Here is a 16,449-nt window from a genome sequence, read left to right on the forward strand (position 1 = left end):
GGGTACAGTCGGTTTGGTACCAGTTGGATGCTTGTAGCACCAGGTCGGTACGGTACTTCTCTGAACTTTATATTTGTTTTTCTTTGAGATTCTTTTTTACGTATTGTTTTGCTTCGGGAGTTTCAAGGATTGCTTTTTTGATCTTAATATATTTAGTCTCAGCTGGACGTCACTTATGAAGGAATAAGTCAATTATTTGCACTGCCTAGCCACATGTGAATGCATAATCCTACATTAGTGAAAGATATCTATTACGCAGCATGTCATGTTGTACTGAAGCATTAAAAAAAAAAAAAAAAAAAAAAAAATCATCCAAAAAAAACAAACTGTTAAATAAACCTGTTAAGGTCCCCCCCACAAAAAGGAAATTGCTGGTAAAAATGCAATGTTTTATTAATCAAGGGATTCAATGCTTTCAATATTTGCAACTGTATGAGAATTGTCAGCAATTCCAATAGATATGTTCACTAATTGTAGAGTATAAAGTTGTTTCATTGAATGCATTAATTGCAGCCACAATTGCATAATGTTTTATGCTTGGATTGGTTGGAGGATGTATCACAATGATTATACCCTGGAGAGTATTAAATAAATAAATGTGGTTTTTGTTTTAACAATTTGATTATACAATATACACAAGCATCTATGACAACTGCCCCTTCATCAGGTTAAAATGGACGATGAGAATATTGTTTACCCTGGAATTTGATGCAGAAACACGTTTTGTTTAAATTGTGACTAAAGCATATAATCCTGTGTTTAAGCATGCCATCACGAGCTTTAACACATTCTGCAGATACGGGGGAATGCTTGCCTATAAAACCAGTTTTCTGATTTATGTATGAGGTTTTTAACAAAGGTTAGGGTTTGGTTTTAAGTTCTAGCAAAGGATCCCATAAAAAATCCGCAACCAACTGTGGAGGATACGGTATGAGAAGAAATATATTTTGACTACAGCACACATCCTGTATTTAATACACATCCCATGCAATGGAGCTGCCTTGGGTTTCTTTTTCTATATAATGCAAACTTCTTCCACTACCCTATTAAAAACATAACACTATTACATTTACCTTGTATGTAACACACAACATATATTCAATGCAATGATACTGGAACAAAATTCACTCCCCCCCAAAAAAAACATCTTTGACTGATTTTTGGTTTATGATAAAACATTATTTTCTCATATCTCTTCCCAAACAGATAAGTGCTTTCTCAGTCGATACAGTAATCTAATATTCAGAATCAAGATTTACCCTTCAGAATATGTCGGTTGTGTTTTTTAGATGTGACTGTACTGACTTTGTTTTTCTGCATCTTGGAAAACTGGATTCTAAATCCAGATTTTAAGCACATTCAAGTTTCATGGAATTGTTTACACATTTCTGTGGTATAGCAACTGACAGATCAATTGGTATGCTTCGAGTATGCTTGCAAACCACTCAGTACAGCAAAGAAAATCTTATCCCCAATACTGATTTTGTCAACACTATTAGGTTTTTGAACCAGACAGGATGTCAGAGATTAATAACTTCCTCTGTAAGCAGGAAAAAAAGTTGTATGAGCATGTCAAAAGTAATACATTTTCAGTTCTATTGTTAGTGCAAGCAATTCTATTCACTCTACTGTTCTTATAAGTTAAGTAAATGGAGATGGGGTTTAGATGAGAGGTCAATAATTGGTCAGATTTCAAATCAAAAGCTTTCTCGACTCCTACAAAGACAAACTACATCTTTGAATAAACAGAACAAATTAGATTAGAAAGATCTGTGTTAGATTGGAATCAGCAGTGATGCCATTTGTTTCCTTTCTTATCTGATCAAAACCTGTCTAATCTATCCTTTTTGTCTTTCCCTTCTAATTATAGTGGCTGTTTCAAAAAGCAAAGTGAAAGGTGAGTTTTCTGTTTTGTGTCTTCAGCCCCTGATTTATGGTAGACACATTTCACAGTAAATAGCTTTTAGCTTATATTCAAGTAGCAAGTATTAACATACACAGGGCAGCATAGACGCCAGAAGAGCCTGAAATTCTGAAACATTATCCATGAGTATCCATTATAGCTGGATTATTAAGCAAAATAAAGGATATGATTACATTTGGTAAAGTTGTGCATTATGTATTTTTTACAGTTGTAGCTAAAGGTACGCAAGACTTTCAGAATGTTCTTTGTTTTCTAAATTAAAAGTAAGCAGGAACATTTTTCAGCAGAACATATACAGCCACGGTGAAAAATGTGGTGTCACCAGCCTTGAAATGACCAGGAATGCCCATTTTATCCCACTGTAACAGGGGTTGCAGTGTTTAGCACAAAGGACTTCATTTAGGGCTGTGAACATTTAGGGAGATGGTTCTTGGACCTAGACCTTCCTTTTAGTGGGAGCAGTGCCTGGGCAGTGTTTAGCCAGCTTTTGCTTATTTTGCTGTTTTGCCCACTGTTTTGTTTAGCCTTTTTGCATATACAATTTGTATACGTGTGTGTGTGTGTCCACCCGACTAGGGCTGCCATTGCTGGTACACTAGTAGTGGACACCTAGCACTGCACCTGCTTGTTTTCTGTTAATAAAACCTGGTCATCTTTTCAGCCTTAACCTCTGTGTCCCTCTTATATATCAATGGATCCCTACGCACTAACAGAACACCCCAGTTACACCTACTCAAACCCTTTAATCACTAAATATCTTAGTATCCCTGAGTAGCTAATCATCTCCTCTTTAAATATAGGCCACATATTTTAATGATAAAGCCATCTCACAAGTCAAAAATGAAAACATAGACTGATACAAGAATCAATAACTTCAAGGAATGTCAGTTGAGAACTGACAGATCAGTACGACTCCTGGCTGACATTCTGTACATGACAATGTATACGTAATGTGGCAGGGCATATTGTTTAATTAGAATAGTGTGAAATGTTTTATTTGTATAATGTGACCAGGGTGTAATGGGATTATTGATCCTCAACTAGCCCCTGACCACATCCTAGATAAAGAACATTTGTTTAGGGAGAGATGATTCAGTGAAGGCACTTGCCTAGCCTGAACAGTGGGAGAAGGAAGAGAGCACAGAAAGAATGCACTGCGATAGTCCGAGCTTGACAGGTTTCATTTATAGTGTTCAGAAGTGGTTTGTTTAAACCTTTTGTTTTGTTCCTGTTGTGCTTGTTAGAGAATAGAAACATGATGAGGCTGTGTGGTCCAGTATTATGATAATAAAATGCGCAAAAAAGCGCTGAATTGTAGTTCTTTGAGTCTAGGTTACTATTACAAAGGGGCAGACCAACCGACACCTCAGTAATTAAATACCTACTGTAACTACTGGCCCACAATTAACCCTTGAGAGTCTTGGTAACAGACATTTTTTTTAACCAAAACTAGTTATAGTTTTAAACACTACTTTATATTTAAACATACATAACCAAACACTAACCCATAGATATTTGAGGTGGTAATTAAACAAGGGCTTGGGGACACTGGCATGAACGTTGCACTCAATGCACATTGTCTCCAGGCTTTGGTGGACTGTTTCACAAAATATACCAAAACACATGGGAATGGCCTCACCCTGTCTCAGGGCTATTTAGGGATGCTAAGATATTTAGTAAGCAAGGGGCCTGAGTACAAAAAAATAGGACGATTAAAAGCCCCATCTTTAGTCTACATTCCACATACTACTGCACTTGTGAGATCGTTTAATGATTCAAATATTTTGCATATATTTAAATAAGATCATCAGCTGTGTGAGATAAAGGGTCAATCCATGTTTCACCCTCACATTCTGTTTGACATCAAAATGTTGACCATCCATGTATGCCAACAATTAATTTGGGATTTTAAATTCACCAATAATAAGTCAACCAATGTAAAAATATATATAATTTACGAGCATATGGGTAAACATCTGGTAGTGTTGAAGTTTAGAGTTGTGTGAATAAGAACAATAGGATGATTGACAATGGTCAGGCATTTTGACTTCCCATTGGTTGACTTCAGATCAAGGTCCCTGATGCTACTATATTTATATAATTTGTCCAAAGGGACATTTAAATGTAACTGGAACACTATAAGTGCACATACCGCACGTGGGACTTAATTTGCCTTTGATGTTAAATTTTGAGTTTGAATGTCGTTGTTGCTATCTTAATATTGTCCAGTGAGATACAATAGGGTTAAATAAATAAATCCATATCTGATTATTATAAATCTTTATTTCTATACTATGCAGTCAATACCATTGCTCATGCTGTTGTCAAACTAATTGTGCGATACTATACAGTAAGTTATGGATGGTTTTATTATTTTGCTTCCAGTTAAGGGCATGTTAAATACCTTCACAAAACATTTAAATGTCATACTGACAAAGCATTTTCTCCAATAGTAACTCTGTTGCATATCCAGATAAATATTTTTTTTTTTCATAAAGTTTCTTTTTTTTATAATATTGATCAGAAAATGAATTTAAGGTGCTATAAGAGTTTATTTGATTAACCTATACCTCACCAGGATAAACCACAGATGGATTTGTTAGAATATTGTACAGATCCAGGAAAACCTAAACTGCATCAACTACTTTTTTATAGAGTAATCCTGGGGTAAAAATGGTTAGGTGGTCTATGTAATCCAGAATAATTCCCCAGTGCTGTAAAATGCTCTAAAATAGCCATGCTATAGTCAGGTATGGGTTGATGAAATCGGTAAAATGTATGATCCTAAACCTGTCTCTCTTACAACATCTTAATTTGATACTGCTTGTTTAAATACAAAAACATACAGATATTACAAGCATATAATACAGTATGCTACCTATAAGTGTTGCAGGGAAATATTGTTCCAAAAAGGGAGCTTGAATTTATGAATTGCAAAAAGCTAATTAACACTCAGAGAACATTGTATAATACCTACTAACACATTACCTTAAGAAATAGCTTGAAGTAAAAGCCATCAATACACAATTTAGTACAGCTGCACAACAGAACCAGATGTTTAATGGGATGTTTAAATTTATAGTGGAGTTGCTCAAGTAATTGTTCTGCATTGTTTACTTCAAATTAAAAACTATTCTGAAATTACTGAAGCACAGAGCATGAAGCACATTTAGTGTTTCTTTATGTTGTCACACATGTTTCCATTGTGAACCTATATTGCTGTTTAATATCTCCAAATTGATACTCGGGTGCTTGAAATTCACCATCCTGACTTGTGTACTTTATCATTTAAAACCTTTTTTTTTGGTAGTCATAGTTATCAGCTAAACAGCTTAACTGCAAAGTTTAAAGGGTGCATACTGCATTCGTGCAGCCTACAAAACAAAAGGCCCTTGAAACCCATGTTACCAAGTTTTGGCCAACCAAGAGCTGTATCATAGCAGGCAGAATCCCTATTAGGTGCTAAAAAGTGCAGTTTTAAAAATAAAGTTAAAAATACACACTCTTTATATATTGGTAAAACACTATTGATCAACATAATGTAGCAAGGAGGTTTGGAGGCCCATAGCACTGGAACAAAGTGCCTGTGGTATGTTTTAAAAACATTTTACTCCTGTTCATTCTTCCTCATTCACCCATTAAAAGTGTGAAAGAAACAAACCACTGACTACTTCTGTTTAACCAAGTGATTGGCCTGGTTTCCTACTTTATTTCATTATTTTTTTTACTCCCTGGTTAAAGAAGGTTAACTTAATAAAAAATGCAGCAGGAGTACCTTGGGGATACCCTTGCATAATAATAGAAGATATTTTAAATAATTTACATACTATTGAATTTCTTACCTTTTTAGTATTGTATTATGCATATATGAATTGACAGTGATACATACCTGACAATATTGAGAAATATAAACCATGCCAATTACTATACAAGGGGTTCCAACTCCCAGCTACCCAAGAGCTGAAGAGCTTCATGCACGCTTCTGCTTTAGTAGGCCTACAGTATTACTTATTGTTAAATATTGTCTTCAGCAACACATAGAAAATATCAGAAAGATGATTTACAGAAAGCAGCACAAATTGTAAAGGACCTCCAAACAAAAGGCAACGAAGTACTGACCCACTGTATAAGTGAAGATAGTAGCAAGTGGCATTAGAAAAACAAAAATGCAAAAAAACTGATGAATGTGAACCAGGACCTGAGAGTAAAAACAGACCTAAATATCACTGCCCGTGATTGGTTTGCGAGAAGTGCTTAAGTGTGCTGTAAGCTTGTTGGAATTGTGGTTAAAGCCAGGGAAAACATGCAATGAGGAATGAAAAACGACATCTCCCAGAATGCCTTAGCTATCCAAGAACACAGATTGACCGGCAATCAGTTAAGATAATACACCTGTTAGTAATTTAACAAACCAGGCAGATATAAAAGGACATGTTTCAAAGACAACAGCTGTCTGTGTGACAGTAAGGAACTAAATACAGACCTGAACACAGTGTACATTAAAACAAAGTATATTAAATCTGTGATTTGTAAATAATATATTTAAAGTCAGTAAGCCGGATTAGTGGTCTGACTGAGTTAGGGATCTATGTTAATTTTAGTTAGCACTCCAAAACAGGAGCTAGGATGTATTTTTGTTGTGTATTGTTTGTTAAAAGAAGCTATGTTTCCAGTGGAAAAGAACACAGTGTAACAAATAAACGAAAAAGGTACCGTCCTGTTTAAACCCATCCTTTGTTATCGAACGTGCTTTATACACCAGACGTGTTAGGAACTGTGGCAAAGTGGCTAGTGGAGGGGAACAGGTGTAGCGGTGATGCGATGCAGGAGTGACAGATAGACAACAGTTCTCAGTGAAAAAGGTGCTTTTATTTATAATCCAGGTCTGGTGACCATTAAATAGTAAATCCCCAGCTATACACAACAATGTGTAAAGCGCGGGGATAGCAATAATAGGGCACAGTCCCGAACAAAACAAACACACGGTCACCAGTCCTGGGTGAGTGCAATTGTGCTGGTGGTCAGTGCAAACACAGGTATTTCGTGACGGTGGTGCAGTAGTGATCCGGATCATGCTGACCTTCGGCGACAGCTCCGGATTTGTGCTTCAACTGTCTGGTGGTGCAAAACACGGACAATTACAAAACAGACAAAACCCAAAACACAATACACAATACGCTTTTCTCTTTCTGCATGAGAGCTCCTCTCTCGGTCCTTCTCTCTGCTGAGCTTTTACCCAAATGAAGGAAAAGATCAGCGTTACCCTGGCCCCTATATGTAATCCCGCATGATATCTAGGTAAACTGTTGCAGCTACCTTATTACTTGCAGCTGCCTCTCGTTTACCTTTCAAATCAATACGGTCTTACAACAGAGTCGCGCTTCTTTCCAGGCTGACCCACTTCCCTGACCCAGAAACGAACTGTCAGGCCAGCCCTTCCAGATACTTCTCCTCCCGTTCTTTAGCGCCCTCACAGGTTGGGAGGAAGATTCATCACCAGAACTCATCTCTCCGTCACATATCCCACCGCTCAGAGTGGAGCCGAAGGAACACTCGGCTAAATCTACCTTCCCCATTACTCCCCCCTCCCAGGAAAAATAATCCGCATTTTGGTCGTCTTTCCCCGCACGGTGTACCATATGGTACATGAAGGGCTGCAATGCCAGATACCACGAGTTATCCGGGCATTGCTGTCCTTCATTGTGCTTAACCACTTGAGTGGGGCGTGGTCTGTGACCAGATCAAATGAGTGTCCCAGCAGGTAGTATCGTAAAGAGTGAGTAGCCCATTTAATGGCTAAACACTCTTTTTCGACTACGGAGTAGTTGCGTTCCCGAGGTAACTTTTTTTTACTCAGGTACAATATCGGGTGTTCTACTCCAGCTACTTTTTGGGACAAGACTGCACCCAAACCTACATCCGATGCGTCGGTGTGGAGGATGAATCTCTTGGTGAAATCCGGTGTGATAAGAGTGGGGGCCTGCAAAGTGTACGCTTAATAGTATCAAACGCTCCCTGACACTCAGCTGACCATTTAATTAAATTTGGAGCACTCTTTTTGGTGAGGTCGACTAACGGGTTAACCACTGTGGCGTACTCGGGGATGAAGCGGTGGTAATAACCGGCTAAGCCCAGTAGTGACCTCACCTGAGTCTTGGTTTTGGGGATTGCTGCATCAACCAAAGCCTGGATTTTGGTGACTACAGGTCTCACCCTTCCATTCCCCATTAAAAATCCCAAATATTGAGTCTCTGTTTTGGCAAACGCACATTTCCTCAAGTTAGCTGTCAGCCGGGCTGCCCTTAGAGACTGAAGAACGGCTATAACCACCCCTCCCTCAGCAGGTCGAGAATGCCGTGAGGCTGCCGGCCGTACACGAGCTCAAAGGGGGAGAACCCCGTTGAACTCTGCGGCACTTCTCTCACCGCAAAAAGGAGGTAGGGAAGAAGCGATGCCCAATGTTTCTGCTCCTGTGTTACAAATCGCCTCAGCATCGACTTTAAGGTCTGATTAAAACGTTCAACCAAACCGTCCGATTGTGGATGATAAACGGACGTCCTGATGGGACATATTTTTAATATTTTGTACACCTGCTGTAACGTATTGGACAAAAAATTGGTCCCGTGATCACTCAAAATCTCCTTGGGGATCCCTACTCTAGCCATAATCTGCGCTAACTCGGTGGCTATTGCAGCTGCACTAGTGGACCTCAATGGAACTGCCTCCGGGTATCGCGTTGTATAATCCACCACTACTGATATATGCGTATACCCAGAGTCAGAAGGTAGCAAAGGGCCCATTATGTCCATTGCAATGCGCTCGAACGGAGTGGAAATAATCGGCAGTGGGATCAAAGGGGCGGGGCGCACTCGACCCGGTGCTACTCGCTGGCAGTCTGGGCATGTGGCTACATATCTCGACACATCAGTATGAAGACCGAGCCAATATCCGTTTCCTCGTCTTCTCGGCTCCGATGTGCCCCGCAAAAGGGATATCATGCGCCAGCCTCATGACCTCGGTCCGACAAGATGGGGGAACCAATAATTGTGTTACAGGCTGTCCTGTGCCCGCGGCTAGATTTACCCTATATAGTAATTGCCCCTTTATACTGAAATGTGGATATACTAGTGGCCCAGCGCCATCAACATCCTTACCTTCAATGGACCGGACCTGCCCCCAAGCGTGCACCAGTGACGGGTCGTTCTTTTGGCCCCACACTAGGTCCGCGCTTGAGTACCACGAGTCCGGTACATTGAGAGGGGCTGGAATAACCTCTGCCCTAGTCGGCCCAGTAACCTCACTCTCTCGGTCACACTGCGTTCCCACTCCCTTCGACTGGCGTTTGTGACCATTACAGCGCTCTCCTACCAGACCCCAGCCTTGTCTCAAAGACGCTCCCTCCCATTTCGCGGTCTGTCTCTCCTTATTTGTTTTTCTAGGACGGAACAGAGGGGAAAACATTTCAGTATGAAAAGGAAACATATCACCAATCCGTTTCTTTTTCCCTTTTTCTGCCACGTTTACGTGTGTGGCTGAGACTGCCATTATTTGCACCAATTCTTTGAATTTTGGCCAGTCTCGGCCCAGAATAACTGGGTGCGGCAACCTTTCCGCCACCCCAACTACAAGGTGACGTTTTATCGGTCCTACCGATAAATATACTTTTAGGGTGGGGTATGCCGCCGTGTCTCCATGGATACAGGAGATGGCCACCTGACCTTGTGGCCGCCACGACATACCGCCCAAGAGAGCTGTCCTGATCAAGGTTTGCTCACACCCTGTGTCCACTAACGCGTGGGTTTTCACATTCCCTAAAACCACGTCAATCAGACAGGGCCTCTCCCAACCGTTTTCTCCCTGCTTACCCGTTCCAAGTGTCCAGTTGCACGCAGCCACGTCACACTCCATAGCAGCGGGGCATGACCTGGCCCTATGTCCGGGCTGGTTACACCAAAAACAGAGTGGGGGGACAGAGGGGGCATAGGTTAAATATCTGTCCCGCTGCTGGTAGGGCAACGGGGCAGGGGCAACACCTCTACCCCAGCTGGGGGCAAACCTCGGTCTCCATGGGGGGGGAGGCAAGGGGGCCCAACGGGGTCGGCGGTCTTGGAGGTCTGGGTGCCGGGACTGAGGGTGATGGTGGTGGTGTTGGAGGAGAGGGAGAGAGAGGGTGGTTCCTGAGCAGGGCAAGGGCTGACAGGATCCCGACCCGGGCTGACATCAAGGAGTCCTCAAAATCTTCGGCCAATTTGACGCCTCCTCCAGGGTGTCAGGGTTGTGGCGCCGTACCCACGCCTGGGTTTCAGCGCCGACCACATGGCAGAATTGTTCCACCACAATGGCTTCCCCCATTTGTTGAGCGGTCTTCTTCTCTGGGGTCAGCCAATGGACCATGTGGTCGCACAAACGCTGTGCCACCACCCTGTGGCGTGTCTCCGGGGCTCTCCGGTACTCGCGGATCCATGTCCAGTGGGTCTCCACGGTGATGTTGAGACGACGGAGGATAGCCTGCTTGACTAGGTCATAGTCAGTGGCGTACTGGTCGCTCAGGGCTTGGTAAGCTGCCTGCGCTTCCCCGACCAGGCAAGGTCCCAGCTGGCTTGCCCAGAACTCCCGAGGCCATCCCGCCGCGGTTGCCAGCCGCTCGAACGCCACCAAAAATGCCTCCGGATCATCCTCCGCCGTCATTTTCATGGCCCGTGCCTTCGGGGCCGACATCAATGATGTTCCGGCAGAGGTCTCTCCTGCGGCAACGATCAACCCTACCCGTTCAATGAGCGCCGCATAGCGCTCGTCCCTCCGTCTCTCCTCTGCATCCCGTCTGATCTCTAGTGCCTGCAGCAGCTCTGCCAATGCGTCGCGGTCCATCCCGGATCTGACACCACGTGTGGCAAAGTGGCTAGTGGAGGGGAACAGGTGTAACTGTGATGCGATGCAGGAGTGACAGGCAGACAACAGTTTCCAGTGAAAAAGGTGCTTTTATTTATAATCCAGGTCTGGTGACCGTTAAATAATAAATCCCCGGCTATACACAACAATGTGTAAAGCACGGGGATAGCAATAATAGTGCACAGTCCCGGACAAAACAAACACACGGTCACCAGTCCTGGGTGAGTGCAATTGTGCTGGTGGTCAGTGCAAACACAGGTATTTCGTGACGGTAGTGCAGTAGTGATCCGGATCGTGCTGACCTTCGGCGACAGCCCCGGATTTGTGCTTCAACTGTCTGGTGGTGCAAAACACGGACAATTACAAAACAGACAAAACCCAAAACACAATACACAATACGCTTTTCTCTTTCTGCACGAGAGCTCCTCTCTCGGTCCTTCTCTCTGCTGAGCTTTTACTCAAACGAAGGAAAAGATCAGTGTTACCCTGGCCCCTATATGTAATCCCGCATGATATCTAGGTAAACGGTTGCAGCTGCCTTATTACTTGCAGCTGCCTCTCGTTTACCTTTCAAATCAATACGGTCTTACAACAGAATCGCGCTTCTTTCCAGGCTGACCCACTTCCCTGACCCAGAAACGAACTGTCAGGCCAGCCCTTCCAGATACTTCTCCTCCCGTTCTTTAGCGTCCTCATAGGTCGGGAGGAAGATTCATCACCAGAACTCATCTTTCCATCACAGGAACCCAGAACTGTTCAAAGTTATACTGTAAATAAAGAAACTCTGTCACAATTTGTAATTACTTTTTTTTTTTTTTTTTTTTTTACATTATATAAATATATTTATATAAATATAGCCTTCAAAAAGCAGCTATGGCTTGTTGACTACAAGTGGGTTGAGAAGGGGGAGTGGTTGCTATCCCCGACCAAATCTACTCAATTCCAGCTATAAATCACATTGCAAGACTTTTGCAGGACCAGACTTTATAGTCAACTTCGAATTTGTCTAAAGCTAACATGTATTAAGCAAATAGTATAAAAAATAACACAAAATGTCCTGATATTTGCAAAAAATAAAAATAAAAAAAGGTACATGCCTCAAGACACTCCACTGACCTCATATATCGAACACTTGCACACAACATGGAATAATTTGAAATTAATAATTTACAGTATCAAATATTACTATATGTATTATTATCATAACATATGTTGTGTTTGTTGCACCCTTAAATGAAACACACAAGACTTATTTAGCCTACCTTTTTTTTTTCTTGTTCAAGTTAAATGTTTAATAAAGCAATACATATTATTTCTTTAATATGTACAAACATTAAACTGTTTTCTACTCACGGAGGTTTGCTCAAAGCAGTGTCTCTTTCAGTGATGGTAAAGCTTTTTTAGATATATTTTCTTTTATTTCTTATCTTTGTAGTAAGCTACAACTACGGACGGTACACTTAAGTCCATGGATATATTCACATGTCATCTGTGACGTCACCCACCTTGTTAAAATTATTAATTTCTTAAAAGGCACAGTGCTCCATTACATTGAACTTTGATCAAATGCAAGGCTAACAAATGTAAAGAAACTAGAATACTAATAAAGAATGTATGAATGTTTTAAACACTTTAAACTTTTGAACTTTTAGTTTTAAACATTTGATTACTCTTGTAAAGTATTTCAACATGTTGTCCTACACAGAAACATTACGAAGCCCAAACTTTCGGCATGTAAGAACATTAGGTTATTATCATAACCCTGGTTCCCTGAAAAAGAATGACACCCATTACTAAATGGGAAGAGCCCTCTCTGACCGTCAATCACTCAGCATATATAAAAAAAGCTGATATTTTTCGAAAGCGAGTGAGACCCCCAGGCTATTACGGGGGGGACGCGGGTCCAGCGCACAGACGGGGGCTTAGATTTTTCGCGGGAATTTAAAGCCAAGACGCTTTTCACCTTCAGCAGCAGAGGAAGAATGCCTGCTGTTTCTACCTCCACCAGCAGAGGAAGAATGACTGCTGTTTCCACCTCCACCAGCAGAGAAAGAATGCCTGCTGTCCCCATCTCCAGCAGCAGGGGAAGAATGCCTGCCTTGGGACGACCAAAGAGCGAGGCTTCTCGCTCTCCCTCTCGTCGTGGTAGGGGAGTCACCTCTCTCTCGGCGTGAGGGAAGGGGACGTTAACTCCCTCTTGGCGTGGTAGGGGACGTTCACTCTATCTCTTGGCGTGGTAAGGGGACATTGTTCCATCAGATGGCGCTGCTCCCACCTTCGTCGCCAGGAGACTACACGCCGCTCCCACCTCCGTCACCAGGTGACTACACGCCACTCCCACCTCCATTGCCAGGAGACTACACGCCGCACCCACCTTCGTCGCCAGGAGACTAAACGCTGCTCCCACCTCCACCGCTTCCACCGCCCGGAGCAAAGCAGCAGGAGCTGCCTCTGCCTCCTCACCTCCACCGGCAGGAGTAGAGCAGCCGGAGCTGTCTCTGCCTCTGCCACCTCCACCAGCAGAGGATGAATGCCTGCTGGGTCCCCGTCCACCAGCAGAGGGTGAATGCCTGCTGGGTCCCTTTCCACCAGCAGAGGGCGAATGTCTGCAGGTATCACTTCCCCCACCATCACGAAGAGAGGAGCTGGAGTTCCCTCTGCCTCCATCACCATCAGGGGGAGAGGAGCAGGAGCTGCCTCTCCCTGCACCAGAAGGACCAGGAATAGATGCTGGCTGTCCTCAGCAGCCCTTGCATAGGCTGCTGAGGGAAGCACGAGGAAGAATTGCCCTGCCACAGTGGACGAGAAGAGGGACAAAACCTGCACCCCAGCTTGTCCCGACTCCCTGCACATCATTGCTCGGGGATGCCTGCACAACACCGCCCAAGGATGGCTTCACGTCATCGCTTGGAGGATGCCTGCCTCGCTTCGCCCAAGGATGCCTGCCTGGCAACGCCTGGGGTTGCCTGCTGCTCTGCGTCGCCTGGGGTTGCCTGCTGCTCTGCATCACCTGGGGTTGCCTGCTTATCCCAGTGGCAGGGTACGAGGGAGAAGTGGATCTCCTGCTGCCGCTTTTATGGCTAGGGGCTCATCCCCTGAGTTCTCCTCCCGAGGGTCCACTGCTGCTTTTGCCTGGGGCTGCCAGCTCTGCTTCGCCTGGGGTCACCGGAACTGCTTCTCCAGGAGTCGCCATCAGCTCTGCTTGGCTGCACGGGTCAGTGTGGCCGGAGTCCAACCAGAGGGAGCTGCCGGCTATGAAGAAGGGGGGAGAGGTGAGAAGACCACCTTCCTCAGCAGCCTTTCCACTGCCAGGTCTGCTGACAGCATTGCCCCTGGCAGTTTTTCCGCTGCCTGGGGTGCAACGGGACAGAGCAGCTTTTCCGCTGGGGTGCAATGGGACAGAGCAGCTTGGACCACTATTTTGTCAGCCATGCCACTACCGGCAGGGGAGCTGACAGCATTTTCAGCCATGGGTCCAGTGAAGCCTCCCTTCCCAGCCCAAGACTGACCTGGACTGCTGGGTTTTTAAGGGGGTAGGTGGCCGTTGAGGCCAGGTGTGCTTTGCATAAGGGGGGGGAGGGTATATGTGGCAAAGTGCCCTGCCCCTGGGCTATTTATCTGTGTTGTATGTTGCGTGTAGTGTGTTAATGTTGGTGTATAGTCATTGGTACACAGGATATAAATGGGTCTGTGTAACACAAGTGTTTAAAATGTATATTTGTATTTAGGCATGAGCACTTAACGTGCAGGTAAAATGTAATAATATGTGAGCTTGAGCATGGTGAAGGAGAAAGGGATCTCTTGGATGACCGCCTACCTCCTGGGGAATGTCCCCTTGAGCGGTGTTGTCTGGGTGGTGATCATCTCGCCTCTATGGACGGATATCTGCGCCTCTGCACCGGTGGTGGAGAGGGTGACGGTGATCCAGGAGTGTCCCTGGTCACCGTGGCAGGCAGGGTCCTTGGGGAGCTCTCCCATTTAACGCTCAAAAGCATAATATTACCATGTTCAATAATTTGAAGGTTTAAAAACCAACAAATCAGCCAAATACGGACAAAGAAAGCCTGAGGCAATCTGTGACCTGTCTCAGTGACGTGAGAGAGAAAATGGCGATATGCTACTGTGAGGACATCCTTCTTCAGCAGGAGGTGGGAGGGACTTCCCTCTCACAGCAGGGCCCTAACAGGGCAGCTTTTTTATATATGCTCAGTAAGTGACGGTCAGAGAGGGCTCTTCCCATTCGGTAATGGTTGTCATTCCATTGAAAAGGAACAAGCCGTTTCAGTAGAAGGGAGCAGAGATTTGTCAAGCAGTCCCGTCCAAGCATATAAATCCATGTAAATAACAAAATGATGTACTACATATAAAGGTCATTGGATAGCATTTCATTCGACTTCTTATTGTATAATATCTACCGGTACTGATCCTGGCGACAGTGGTACGTTGGTTTTTGTATGTTGTATTCACTTTGTTAACCTTTTTTTTTTTTTAAATCTTCATTCTTGTGCAGTTACTGTACAGCCTTCTGCACAGCACAACAGGCCTCTGATCAACACCATGCCATTCGGTTATGAGGATGCTGGCATTGTATGGTGCCGACACAAGCCAGGGCACGGTATGGATTTTTACAAAAATTATGAAAATAATGTGGCACGCTTTCATAAGAAGTGACAGAACAATGCAGCACGATGTTGCAGACGTCATGGAAATGAGGTCATTGCCAAGTGTGTGTGAGTGTGTGTGTGTGTGTTTTCTTTCAAACTAACGTCCGTATTTTTAAATATTTTACACAATTGTTATTATTATTAAACCTATTATTATTATTATTATTTATTATTATTATTATTATTATTATTATTATTATTACTAGTCGTAGTTGTATATAATCATTCACTGGTATTCAAATGAAACAGTTGTACAACACAGACTTTTATTTATTTATTTCTTCCCTGGCTGTCTTCGCCTTCTTTTCATGTGTTACTGCCTTGTTTCCGTCCCTTCAAAATGTCACAAATACCAGCTGGGGATTGGTCAACAGCTGATTTCATGTTGCTTTCGGCGGTCCCTCCTACTCCTGCAAAATTTCTCTCCGCCCATTTTGCGGCTTGGAAATGGCTAGTTTTGGTTTCATGATAAAGAAAATGCGATATAGAAACTAATGATATTATCACATAAACACTCTTTTTCAAGACTGGTTGGGTTTTGATTTGGTCAGGCCGAATATGAAATGTTAAACTGAAATCACAAACTTTAAAATGTATAATAACTAATTGTTATGCAAAAAATGGTACTTGCGTTTGTGTTGAATTGTTCTAACTGTTGTTTCGTTGATGAATCAACAGTTTTCTGTTGATTCATTGACAAATTCAGTCTTCTATAGTACAAATTGTGGAATAATTAATCAACAATATCTGCCCAAGATTTGTATAACAAATCAATCAAAAGATTGTACCTGGTCAACCTGGGTATGACCCAGGTACAGTACAATGAAAAAGTATTTGCCCCCTGTCTGATTTTCTGCATTTTTGCACATTTTTCACATTGAATTTGGTCAGATCATTTTGTGGGTTGGAGTAGTATATAGAGGGAGTCTGAGAGAAAAAATGACACCAAAATTTGGTGCGTCTTTCATTTGT

The 16,449-nt window shown here is 43.1% G+C and overlaps 1 protein-coding gene across 4 annotated transcripts in view; it reads left to right on the forward strand.

Annotated features, from left to right (window-relative positions):
* The window catches only part of LOC121320403 (cell adhesion molecule 2-like), a 641,373-nt gene that overhangs the window by 437,809 nt on the left and 187,115 nt on the right, over positions 1-16,449 (forward strand). For 3 of the 4 annotated variants that reach the window (XM_041258693.1, XM_041258695.1, XM_041258696.1), the window contains exon 2: positions 1,871-1,897. The exons of the other annotated variant lie outside the window; for it this stretch is intronic. In XM_041258693.1, the coding sequence (XP_041114627.1) occupies positions 1,871-1,897 (27 nt within the window). The remainder of the gene's footprint in view (positions 1-1,870; positions 1,898-16,449) is intronic. 4 annotated transcript variants of the gene reach the window in all.

Source organism: Polyodon spathula, chromosome 9 (genome assembly GCF_017654505.1).
Source record: "Polyodon spathula isolate WHYD16114869_AA chromosome 9, ASM1765450v1, whole genome shotgun sequence".
NCBI lineage: Eukaryota > Metazoa > Chordata > Actinopteri > Acipenseriformes > Polyodontidae > Polyodon > Polyodon spathula.